We start from the raw sequence: 13446 nt of genomic DNA on the forward strand, positions 1-13446 counted from the left end.
TCTTCCTGTAGCTTGACTAGGTTTGCACCTGCTCTGGCCGGGAGGTGGGCCTCCTTTCTGGAAGCATCATAAGTATAAGCCTCTGGCTCGTTGGCTGCTTTTCCTCAGGCCCCTCAGGGTGATGGACTGTGATGTACTCATAGCACGAACTGCTCGGCCTTCCACAGCGCTCTCCCTCACGGCCCCTCCTCCACCGGGCGTGCTGGGCAGGAGGCAAAATTTCAGAAAGACGTTCTGTCAAGGAAAGAACACCGAAAAGAACTTGTAATCTTGCTGTCTGTGATGAATCTGGGACTTGGCTTCTTGGCCATTCCCATCAGCTGCCTGGCAGCCCATGAGAAAATATTCAGATGTGGATCCTTCATATTCATAATGCCGCCTCATGTTTAACCATAGATAGTGTTCCTTTTATTTTTTTTTTCATTTTCCCCAAAAATTTATTGAAATTCCATTTTTTGTTACTGTGTTTATTGAAAAACACTGATCCTGACTCAGAGATCACACATAAAAGGCAAAGTACGTGAACTTTCTCGTCTCTTTGGAGCACCTGTTGGGTCACTAGCCTGGTGCCTCGGAGCTGTCAGGGGCCCTTGATTCATCTTCCCATTCTGTGAACACTCAGGAAGCTCTCTTGGTGGAAACTGTACAGGAGGCAGATCACCAAACCTGCATGCCTCCAAATATGAATTCCTCAGCTTTGCTTAAAACTTGTCCCATTAGAAGCATCAAATCCCAGACTCCTCATATCTTTAATAGTTTTCCCATGATCAAAACATAAAGCCTGCCTTGACTAGTAACAGATTTTAAGGCCACCATTTCAACTTCTAGTAAATTAATATTCCTTTATTATTGCTCATAATAGTCTAGACACATGAAGATAAATAATACAGCTTAGAGTTCTTTGTAGAAGTTGCTCGAAAGGTAATAATAAGACTCTTGAAAATGAAGAAAAAGTTTCTTGTATAAAAGAAATGCATGGGAGATAATTGCATTATTTCAGGTTTTAATGACCTCGTATACATTTCTTAAATGATATTTTAGAAAAAGAATTAGTAAATTTTAGTTTCATCAGCCATTTGAAATTGCGTAAAATTAATAGCGAATTTTTTCAGAAAGAATGCGTACCTTTTTGGAGACTTGCAGTCAGTGTATAGTCTTGTTTGGAAGCTTCCTCTCCAAGCGGAATATGGGGCAGGTCCGAATTGCATTGCTTTGTAGTTACCAACTTGGAAAAATCCTCTTTGAATCACATTTCCTTATATAAAGCCATTTCTCCCTAGGTTTTCAGTGTAATTTCAGAGACACATTCCCCCAGCAATAATTTAAAGCTTGACAGCCATACTTAAGGATGCTTACAACAAGCACTGGTAATGGGAAGATAATACTATAGGAATAAATAGTATCACACAAATTATCTCCAAACTGGAAAGTGTCCTGTGATGCTGATGGAGAATCCAAAAAACGTGGTAACCTCACGCCCACCAGGGAGGGATAGTTTACTAAGACCCAGAAGGAAGTTAGTGGTTCTTTCTAGTAGTTCTCCAGACATCTGGAGAGTGAAGATCAGAAAAACCACCTCAGTTGAAATTTGCCCGTTTGGGAATACGATGGGACTATAAAACCAGTCAGAGGTTGAGTGTGGCTGCCGGGCCTGTGCTGATGGGGCAGGCGACGCCCGTATGAGCTGAGGATCTTTTCCCATTATGGTGGCCCTCCCGGTGTGGTCTTGGCCGAGAGATTCCGTGCCTCTCTAACGCTCCCTCTGCCCCCTTTGCTCCACAGCACAATAAGAACTCTCAGTGGTGCCAGGAGCATTTCCTGAATTACAAAGGTCTGGTCAGAGCTGCGACGGTGAGAGAACAGTTGAAGAAGCTTCTTGTCAAGTTCCAGGTGCCCAAGAAATCGAGTGAAGGTGAGGAGACACTGCCGTGGCCGGTCCCCTCCTATCCTCACCTTACTGTTGTCTGCTTGCGTGGTGGGGGGCAGGGCCCTGTGCTCTTCACCTAACCTTGTTCAAGAAGATCTAATTTTTATTTCTGATTTCATATTTTTACTTATTTATATTATTTTATCTTATAAAAAATGTAATAGCCATGATAACAGTTGATCCTAATGTTCACTTTGTTTTGTGTTACATAATTCATTTTTCCATCTAAGCTTTGTAAGAAAAGTTCTTCTAAGTAGGTGATACATACAGCTCTGAGGTATAAATTGCATTTTATTTTCAAATGCTAGTGTCAGGAAGACCCTCAAGCTGGATTGATGGGGTGATGACCATAGTGGACTTAAACATGACAGATGGTGGGGAAGGTGCAGCAGAGGGCAGGGGTCTGCTGTTCGGAGGCTCGCTGGGAGTTGGAGTCAGTTTGACGGCACCTAATGGTCACAACCACAACAGTGTTAAGAAAGCAAGGGGGTATGGACGTAGCCTGAGCAGTCACTAAGCATAAAACAGAGAAGTCCTGTGTGGGAGAGCCAGTCTCTAGAGGAAACAGTGACTGCTGTAATTGTGACACCATGGCAGGAGTTCTGGAAATACGCGCTTGCACAATCTCTCCTCTCTGTGAGATGCGGATGACACTGTCATTATGGTACAGATGAGTCAGAAAGTCCTAGAGAGAATGTTGTATAGGACCACACAGCTTGCGATCCGTGGAGCTAGAGTTCCGTGTGGCTCAGAAGCCCAGCTTCCGAGGACAAAGCGCATTTATTCAGCAGCCATCATTGCCATGCCCGCTAGGTGCTGGCGATGGATGCTGGTGTGGGATGCCACCAGCAGTGCTAACTAACGTTTCTGAAGTGCTTGTCATAAGTCAGGCTCTGTTCCTAGTGCTGTCATAGAGTGACTCACTCACTTCATCCCACAGCAACCCGTGAATCTGTGTTAGTGTTCCTTGGTGAGTGAGAAAAATGGGATAAAAGACCAAATGATAACTTGCTGAAGGTCACACAGTGGGTTATTCAAACTAAAACTTGAATCCAGACAGTTTTATCCCAGAGCTTATTTTGTCTTTAATACTAAGAGCAGATAGTTACAGAAATAACAGAGATGTGATTCTTAGGGAATTCACAGTGAACGATAGGAAGAATGGGAGTCCTAGAGCTCACATGAAACCTATACTAGGCCAGGAGGCTGGTGTGCGAACAGAGCAAGGGAGCACTACATGGTTTAAAGTCAGGAAGGGAGTGCGTCAGGGTTCTGTTCTCTCTCCATACTTGTTCAGTCTGTATGCTGAGCAAATTATTCGAGAACTTGGACTCTATAAAGAAGAATGTGGCATCAGGATCGGAGGGAGACTCATCAATAACCTGCGTTACGCAAATGACACAACTTTGCTTGCTGAAAGTGAGGACTTGAAGCATTTGTTGCAGAGGATCAAAGAATACAGCCTTCAATATGTATTGCATCTCAATGTCAAGAAAACAGAGATTCTTAATACTGGACAGATAGCAACATCATGATAGATGGAGAAAAGATTGAAACTGTTGACAACTTCATCTTGTTTGCATCCACGATTAACACCCTTAGTACCAGCAGTCAGGAAATCAGGTGACGTATTGCACTAGGAATGTCTACAGTTAAGTACCTCTCCATAGTATTGAGGAGATATGTTGTCAGTTTGAGGACAAAGGTGTGTCTGATTCAGGCCATGGTCTTTCTGATCATTTGCTATGCATCTGAGAGCTAGACAATGAATAGGGATGATAGAAGAATTGATGCCTTTGAGCTGTGGTGTTGGAGAAGAGCACTGAATATCCCATGAACAGCCAAGAGTACAAACAGGTATGTCTTGGAGAGGATGCAGCCAGAGTGCTCTTTGGAGGCAATAATGATGAGGCTTTACCTCACATACTTTGGTCATGTTACTAGGAGGGGCTATTCTTTGGAGAAGGACATGATGCTGGGAAGGGTAGAGGGCTGGCGAAGGAGAGGAAGACCCTTGACCAGGTGGATTGACTCAGTGACTTCTGCAGTGGGCTCTAGTCTCCGAGAAAGTGTGAGAATGGCACAGGGTAGGTAGGATAGGGTTCAGAGCTGTTGTTCATGGGGCCACTATGGGTTGTATTTAACTCGACAGCACCTAATAACAACAACAACACAGTGAAGGAAGAAGTTCTTGCAAACAGATGAAATATAAGATGGCTGTTGTAATAGGTGTTAGAAGAACGATTATGTTACCGTGAAAACATCAGTGGCAAAGCTTGTGTGTGTGCAGAGAGGGAGTGACACAGAAAAGTTGGCAGGGGCCTGGCAGTGTTGCAGAACACCTCACGGGAAGATAGAAGTCAAGTGGGGCCTTGGGGGACTCACTGGATTAAAAAGCTGTGCCCAGGAGCCTTCTCAGCAAGGAGAACTGTGGAGATAAATGTTGGGAGTGAAGAGTGTATGGAATGCTCAGAGAATATTTAATGAATGGATAAGCTCAGAAGAGAAGGAAGAGTTGAAACTAATTCCAGGTTTTCCAAGCTGGGTGATGGGGTAATGCTGGTGTCATTGGAGACAGAAAGCTTATGTGGGAAGAAGCCAGCTGAGTTCTTGTCACCTGTGGCAGATGACACAGCCAGTATGTTTCCTCACCTGTTTTTATTATCTGTCCCTCCTGGTCCAACCAGGAGAATGACGTCAGGTTTACTTTCTTCCTACCTAGAAATTAAACTCTAAAGTAAGACTTCGCAGGGCATACGCCCCCCCCACACCCTGCCTCACGCAGGAACCAATTTTCACTCTTTTGGAAGTAGCATCACCCTTATTAAAAGTGTATATTCTACATGGAACTTTCTTATTATGGGCAACTGAGAGAAGTGGTGCACTTTGAATCTGAAATTGCAGTTAAAAATAGAGGTTTAAAAAAGAAATTACCCCAGTTTCAGAACTATCAGCCTGTGTTTGGGAACAACAGGGAAAATGGGGGAGAGAAGATGTGTTACGGGCCAATTTGAAATTTCTAGATGTTAAAGAAGGAAAGCAAATAGGAGAAGTATTTTTAGGAGAGAAGAGATAAAAATTATAGAGAGATTTAATTTAACCTGTTTAGGAAAAAAATGGTAGTTTCCAAGTTGATAATTGAGCAAAGAATTAGAACAGAATATTTGCAAAAGAAGGACAATGTTTAGTAACTAAATACACATCAAATAAAAGGAAGTACTTGCTTTGCCAAATATCGCTGAAAAGAGTGCAGTGAAACTTGGCCGCCTTCTGCATTGTGGATGGATTTATAAATTATACCACCTTTTGGGATCTTCTTGACTAACGGTGTTTCATTAGATCAAGTATTGGAGACACCTGCTCCATAGCTCTTCTCGTGTGATTTTCTGCCTTTGAAAGCTCACTGGAGGATCAGCTGTGAGTCAGTGCTACAAAACAACAAGAGGAAAGGAAAAACTCCTGTCAAAGACCTCTCCAGAGTGCTCAAGAGCGAAGATAGCAATTTAAAGACTAACGTGTGCCTGATCCAGCCAAGATCTTCTTCAGTTGCTTCCTATGCATCTGAAGTTGTTCTTGATGTTATTATCCTCTGGATGCAGTGATGGAAACACCCACTTGTCTGTGCTAAGAAATTTGGAAGCCAGTCACCTGGCCAGCAGACTAGAGGAAATCCCTGTCTGTGCCCATTCTAGTGAAAAGTGCTCTCACAGAACGTGGGCAGGCCTGGTCTCACCCACCTCTCTGTTGCCTGTGCAGGTGATCCGGATCCGGTTCTGAGGTGCATCGTTGCGGGATTCTTTGCAAATGCTGCGAGGCTTCATTCTTCTGGCGCTTACAGGTAATGCCGTTCTTCATGAAGTCATTCGTTCAGAGTGAAATCTTTGAACTGAGCTAAAATTCACAGAAAGCTCATGTGCAGAGATAATAGAGACATTAAATAATAACTTGTAATTTTGCTCCACGGAAGAAAAAGATGAGCATTCCCCTTCCATTGGTATTCATAGGCCTTGGAAAGCCATTGGAGGGTCACCAGGAGTTAAAATCAACTCCACAGCAGGGAGGGATTGGTTGGTTTGTTTTGTTTTCTTTCTGCAATGAGTTGAGATTAGTCACATAGCTTTAACCAAATAACATTTTGCAAATACTTCTCAAATATTCAGCCCATCCACAGTTTATAAGATGACAGTTGCAAGTCTCTTGTTGTTGTGTACCATCGAGTCAGAACCGACCCATGGCTGACCCTCCAGCAGGTTTTTAGAGGCTTTAGTCACATGAGAGGAGAGTGCCCATCCTTCTCCCGCGGAGCAGCCGGTGGATTCAAACCGTGTGCCTTTGGGATTACAGCACAGCTTCTTACACTAGGCTGCCGTCTAATAGTAGTGTAATACGACCTGAAGGAACCATTACAGAGCTCTTTGCTAGAGAAATTCCGTAGTGAGCTAGGAGTTCACTATCATTTTTGAGATCTGAAAGACTGACCTGTCATCTATCTCAAAATTATGGCCACGGGTTCATGTGCAAGATTGTCTTGTTTCATTATGTATGATCACAATGTTTCCTATATATGTAACCTATAGTCATTTTTTTTACAGTTCCATTTTTTAGACATAAGAACCTACTAGCAATTGATGACTTCCTCATAGGTGTTAATCTCTTTGACCACAGTAAAAACTAAAGTATAGCGTAGCCTCTTTCCCTCCAAAGTTCATCACTCCAGTTGTTTGAATTGTTACTTTTAGTTTCTCTCTTCTGTTCCTTTCCTCATCCGAGTCCCATAACTTCGCTGTAGCCTGTCTAAAATGTGGCAGTCTTGATTGCCTATTCTTCTTAGAGGGCGGCAATCAAAAAGACTTTCCCCTCAGCTCTTCTTGGAGTTCCTCCATGTACTGATTAGCCATGAATTTTTTCTCCTTCAGAAATATTACAGTCCTGTTAGCTTTGGATCAACCACAGCATCCCTTGTCCTGGACACTGAGCTTCTGCGGTGGAGTCCAGGTTTGCTCGGGTTTTTGTTTTGTTTTGGCTTTTTGGCAGCTAGGTCTCTTCCCTCTGGTATCCTAGTAATTGAGCATTCGAGTCCGAGAATAGTGCTTCACATTTCTATACAATAACTGGGCAATGGGGGTTGGTGTGTCGGAATCAGTGAGACGGGCTCAGGACAGGGTAGGCTTCAGAGCTGCTGTACATAGAGTCGCTATGGGTCATAGGCGACTCAAAGGCACCTAACAACAACAACAACAACAACATTCTGCTCCTTATTCCAGGGCAGATGCTCTGGCTTATCAAGACCCCGATTCTGTTGCTCATCGTCTGAGCTCCTCTTCCCAGAATTGAGTGGTCTATAGTTGAGGCAGTTCTTTCTATTTGAAGGTGAGACCCTCTGGTGAAGCCTGAGATCTTCTCCAGAAAGTTTTGTTAACTTGTCATTTTTACTGTCTCCCCCTCCCTCAGCTTAAGAATTGCTGTTGTTGTTGGGTACCATCAAGTGTGAACCGACCCATAGCTGACCCTCCAGCGGATTTTCAGAAGCAGTAAATTTCCCATCCTTCTGTGGATTCTATGTGTGTGCCTTCAGGTCTGCAGTGCAGCTAATTAACAGTTCCTGTTAGCATTTTCGTTGTCTTCAACAAAAATATGGATTGTGTAGGAGTTCCTTTGTAATGCACCTAGTGACTGCATTTGGCTGCTAACCAAACATCTGGAAATTCAAGTCCACCCAGAGGCATATTGAAGAAAGGCCTGGCAATCTACTGAAAAATCAGCCAGTGCAGACTGTGCGGACCCAGAGCACATTTCTCCTCTGACGTACATGGGATCACCACGGGTGGGAATCGAATGGGAGCTGGTTCAGTAGATTCCAGGCTCAAGCAATTCCTTTGTGACCCAGATCATTATTAACTAGCTTGTCACCATCTGGTAGGGCAGCCAGGACCGCAGAGCATCGGCGTTTGTTAGAGAGCGGCCGTGGGCTTGGTATGTTGCCATAGCGAAGCACTGCTCCAGGTGCAGAGCCCCTGACGCCCTCAGAACTGCCCAGTGTGATAACGCTCTCTTGTGATCTGGTTGTACCTGTGTATGTTTCATTAGGAATTAATATGTTTTCATTAAATCAAATACAATCTGAGCTAGAATGAAAAATAGTCTCTCAGAGAAGTCAATAGGTAAATACTGAGCTTGCTTTCTTCTTATTATCTATCCTTATTATTCTTTATATGATCTGTCTCCTTGTGAACTTTGTCTAATAAAAATTTTAGAGAAGTAACCCCATACATTGTTTCTGTCGTCAAGGAAATTGCTTTGAGGGAAAATTTCCAGAAGATAAATGATACAGATCATTACATTTTAATGTAACTTCTTAATGACCACATGTTTTTTTTTCTTTTTAATATGCTTTATTCTTGACTTTTAAAAAAAAAATTTATTTATTTTTTTGTGTGTACCATCAAATCAGATCTGACTGGTACAGGAGGAGATTTTTCCTTCTCCAGCAGAGCATCTGGTGGATTCGAACCATTATTCTTGACTTTTAAGGTGTGGAGAAAGCACAAGAGAAAGTGGCAAGTTTAGTTTTATTAGTGTGAAGTACGGTCTGTATATATTTATGTGTAATATTAAAAGTACGTTGACTTGCTCCTGACCATGATCTTTTGGGTCGTCTAAACTGAGTTCAGCTGGTTAATTCTAAAGATAGATTTTTCTCAAAAAAAAAAAAAAAAAGAACTGTGATGAATCCATGAAACATAACAGTGAACATCAAAGGCATAATGCTAAGTGAAGTAAGTCAAGCCTGTAAAGGCAAATACTGTCTGAGCCTTCTTTTGAAAGAAGTTAAGAATGACACTCCTCAGTGGTCCTTGAGGGAAGACAGGAGTGGTGGGGGAGGAAATAGGAACATGTCCTAGGTTGTGAAGACGTGCTCGTTTTGGTGATGGGAAAAGTGGCACCAAAAAGGACTCGATGAGCACTGCTTGACCAAAGTAAATGGTGTCATTAAGAAGCACTCAAGAAAAAGGGATGCTTGCCTTGAAGAAATTGACATAGTGTAGTGATAACATCAGTAATGACCAAAAAATGAGTGTGTAGTCACATACATGCATATAGGTCTAAAGATAAGTATAAGTAAGTACAAGTGTGTATGTGAGTGTGCATAGATAGAGTAGCTATATGTATGTGAAGTACAGTATATGTGTGCAGGCAAATGTGTTCATAGGAGATGCAATTAGTACATTTGAGGTATAACCATATACCTTGTGCTGTTAGTTTTCTGGGTTTGAAGGGTTAGGACCTTGGGCTCCTGGGACAGCTTAGTCATTTGGCATAATAAAATATAATCACTGTTTCTGGTTTTCATCGGAATGAAATGAGTATCCTCTGGGCTGGGAAGGAGCATGTGCAACAATGAAGGGATGAAAATCCAACTTTTCTATAAACTTTCATTAAAATCACAATTTAAAAAAGGGAACTAAAAAGAAGGAAATAAAAAGGCTTTTAGAGAGGCTATCTACGATACCCCATTGGTCTTTATATGTCAGGAGTAAAAGGAAGTAATCAGAATCACAGAGAAGAATCCCATCCACCGGGCTGATAGCCACAGCCTCCACTGCCCTGAGGTCAGAAGAACTAGATGGTGCTGGCTGCCGCCACCAACTTGCCTGGGCCCACAATAGGGCCCTGGTTAGAATGGGAGAAAAAAAAATAATAGGAATTTTAGGATGGAAGTTTATAAAATGTCCAGGTTAACTGGACCACTGAAACCAGAGGATAACTTGAGATACTATTCTGAGACCTTGAGCCAAAACTACTCCCTGAGATCACCTTTAACATAAAAGCAAAATAACACACAAAAACACAGGCTAATACCCATGAAACCAGTGATCTACTTGGGAAGATCCACATTTATTCCGGTGGAAAGATGAGAAGACGAGAGGGCAGGGAATCTGGAAATGGACCAGCTGGAGAACAATGAATGAGGTTGTTGACCACAGTTAGGGGGTTAGATGTGAAAACTGTAACTGATGTCATTGGTCAGTTTGCTTGCAGATTGTCAAAAGGGAGCCGACGTTGATACGTAAATTTTCCCAGCATCTTAGGATAAGACAAAATACTTGTAAATATTTTCTCAAGATAAGTACCGTAAAACAAAAGACATATGAAAATATTTTACTGTTATTACTGTTTTTAAAAATACATCCGTGATAAAGTCTTTAGGTATTTAAAGTGTCTTTAGGATATGGTGCTTTCTCTTTCTAGGACCATCCGTGACGACCATGAACTGCACATCCACCCTGCGTCAGTCCTCTATGCAGAGAAGCCGCCTCGCTGGTAAGGCATCTTGAGAGGCAAGGCCTTCCTTTGTTTGTAGCTGAACCCCCAGCGCCTGGCTGGGGCCTGGAGGACAAGTGCTCAGTTCTATCCTTGTGGACGTGGCTAGAATTTCTCTTCTCTCAGAAGATAGTGAAGCAGTGACAGTGACCTGTGTACTCACCCACTCAGCAAACGTGTTTACCAAGCCGACTAGATGCTAGGCTCTGTTGCCAGCACTACTCCAAAAGATGCATTTGGCAGCTCGCTGTCTGGCTGTGGAGAGCGCTTTCTAAGCCTCAAAGGAAGGCTTTCGCTAGAAGTTCTGGGATTGGCACCTCGTGGGCCATACAGAGTCAGGACACACTTCCTGGAGGAGAATATGTTTAGTGTGCACCTGGAAACAGTTTTCCAGGCAGTAAAGGATGTGAAGGGTGTCCCAGACATGAGGAAGTAGGGCAAAGCTGCTCCAGAAACCTTACATCATTGGGAAGTGGAGAAACATTGGAATGCCTGGACCAGCAAGATTCAAAGGCTTGGGGTATAACACAAGTTGGCAGGAGGTGCTTGGGAATTTGTGTGACAGCTTGACAGGATAAGTTTTATGACTGCCCAATTTAATAACAAAAATATTTGGGCTTGTATTTTGTGGATATTCATATTTTTCAAATAATTCATCTGTTATTATCTTTTGCCAAAATACAGATATGCAGGATATTAGAATTTTGAAAAAGAATCATTCTTTCTTCATTACAGATAATGGGCCCTGCGCCAGAGCGAAATAGAGTAGTAGGGCATTTAGGGAGAGTGGACTGAGAAATAATGATAGATAAAATGAAAGGGCAAGAAAGGTTTATCATGGGGAAGTCTATACTTTTATTGTTGTTGATTGCAGTGCAACTTCTTGCCACTAGGCCACCAGCACCCCCTAGTGTATACCCTAGGTCAGTGGTTTTCGATGTGTGGTCCCCAGGCCGACATCACCTGGGAGCTTGTTAAAATGCGGAGTCTCAGTCTAATCCTGAATCAAATGATGAATGTGGGCCAGCTGTCTTTTATTTTTTTAAATTCAAGGTATAAAGAAAAAATGATTAGAAAGTTATATCCCAAACGACGGGGTGGACCTTCCTCCTTGGAAAGGAAACTTGGAGGAGACCTAGCAGTCTGTTTTAAGGGTCCTCCGGGTCATCCTGCTGGTGGTGAAGTTGAAGAAATGCTCCTAGACCAGGAGGAAGGGCAGACCCAGGGGAAGCTTCTGAGATGAGTGACGGGGTCCGTTCTGAGCTTTGGAAATGTTACTCAGTGGTCGTTCATGGCAGTATAAGCTGAAGCGTGAAGTCAAACCTCCATTCTGGGTCCTTTTTTTTAAAAAAAGGACTTTCTGACTTTTAGCTGATTACATTTAGACATCACCTTAAAGAAAGAAGATTTTATTCTTTCTCCCCGGCTTCATTCTCGAGAGGTCCTGAAGAGCAAGGAGAAAAGATGATGGGAATAGAGCCAGTTGTAAAGCAGCCCAATTCCTGTGGCGGAGAACGCACTCCTCCGGTCAGGCTGCGGTCAGGCCGGCGTGTTGGTGATTGTGAGCAGGACACCACTGAATCCACTCTCCAGACGTCTCTGACGCCGCTGTCCCCAGAGCTCCTCTTCTGTGCTCCTGCGCTCTGGGGAGTTGGGATTTTTTTTTTTCCTTTGGCTCTTTGTTTGTCTGTGACTTTAGTCTCTGGCTAGCTCTCTATTCTTTAATGGTGTATTATTTATATTCCATTAAAGATGCGTTTTGACAAATACATTCACTCCACTAACTCACATTGGCTAAAATAGGGAACATTTTTATTGCTGTAAGAAGGCTTGGTCTGTTTATGGTTGATTCTTGGCTCTCTTCAGAATTAGGTAAGCTCCTCCTCCCTATTTTGACTTCTGTTTCTATATTTGCTGAAGTCCTTAGCTGTGTTCAGAGTTTTGTAAATGCAGACATAGGATCCAGGAGGGTTCTGTGATGGTAACCGAGATGTCCTGAAAATCATGCAGGACTTAAAGACTCTTCCCTGTCAAATGGACCCATTATTACCTACAACTCAGGGTCATGAGGCTTCAGTGAGCAACACAAACGGTGTAAAGGTTACCTGTTAAAGGTGAAGGGAGAAAAGAAAACACAATCTCCTCTAATTGTTGTGGTTCCTGATTAGCATTGTAAGATACGAAATGAGCTCATGGGTTCTTTCTTTCTTTGATTGTTTCAGGGTCATATACAATGAAGTTATCCAGACGTCCAAGTATTACATGAGGGATGTGACAGCTATTGAGTCGGTTTGGCTGTTGGAGCTGGCTCCGCACTTTTACCAACAAGGAACGGTAGGACCCTCCCCTCAGTGTCTGTCACTTGCCTAATTTACTCTCTGATTTGATTGTTCCTCCCAACAGAGCATGGTGTGAAAAGGTCAGGATCCTGTCCCTAGAACATACTGAGTAAAAAGTGTGAACCGTTGCTTTATAGCAAAGTCCTTTAAAAAAGACGTCCTTTGAATTCCCTAAGACAGAAAGAAAATGCTGTCTCCAGATCTTTCTCTCTCCCTCTGTTCTTCTGAACTATTTGTAAAGACATTTTATCAACTTTTGGAGTCATTTCCAAGGAGTGGCACAAGTATTCTCTAAAGAGGGCCACCTCGCAAAGCGTGAGCGGTGTGCAGTTGAAATCCAGGGGGGCTGAAGCACAGTGTGGGCAGCGCTGAGCCCCAGTGATGCTCCGTGGGCCCCAGTGATGCTGTGAGCCCCAGTGATGCTCTGTGAGCCCCAGTGATGCTGTGAGCTCCCGTGATGCTATGTGAGCCCCAGTGATGCTCTGTGAGCCCCAGTGATGCTCCGTGGGCCCCAGTGATGCTGTGAGCCCCAGTGATGCTCTGAGAGCCCCAGTGATGCTGTGAGCCCCAGTGATGCTCTGAGAGCAGCCCCAGTGATGCTCTGAGAGCCCCAGTGATGCTGTGAGCACCAGTGATGCTATGTGAGCCCCAGTGATGCTGTGAGCCCCAGTGATGCTCTGAGAGCCCCAGTGATGCTGTGAGCCCCAATGATGCTATGTGAGCCCCAGTGATGCTGTGAGCCCCAGTGATGCTATGTGAGCCCCAGTGATGCTCTGAGAGCCCCAGTGATGCTGTGAGCTCCCGTGATGCTCTGTGAGCCCCAGTGATGCTGTGAGCCCCAGTGATGCTGTGAGCTCC

The 13446-nt window shown here is 43.6% G+C and overlaps 1 protein-coding gene across 1 annotated transcript in view; it reads left to right on the plus strand.

The window, feature by feature from the left end:
- The window catches only part of DHX35 (DEAH (Asp-Glu-Ala-His) box polypeptide 35), an 82424-nt gene that overhangs the window by 62153 nt on the left and 6825 nt on the right, over window positions 1-13446 (plus strand). The window contains exons 18-21 of the mRNA XM_006881715.1: window positions 1783-1912; window positions 5684-5765; window positions 10178-10249; window positions 12472-12583. Of these exons, the coding sequence (XP_006881777.1) occupies window positions 1783-1912; window positions 5684-5765; window positions 10178-10249; window positions 12472-12583 (396 nt within the window). The remainder of the gene's footprint in view (window positions 1-1782; window positions 1913-5683; window positions 5766-10177; window positions 10250-12471; window positions 12584-13446) is intronic.

Source organism: Elephantulus edwardii, unplaced genomic scaffold (assembly GCF_000299155.1).
Source record: "Elephantulus edwardii isolate Elephantulus edwardi_28Jun2011 unplaced genomic scaffold, EleEdw1.0 scaffold00015, whole genome shotgun sequence".
Taxonomy (NCBI): Eukaryota; Metazoa; Chordata; class Mammalia; order Macroscelidea; family Macroscelididae; genus Elephantulus; species Elephantulus edwardii.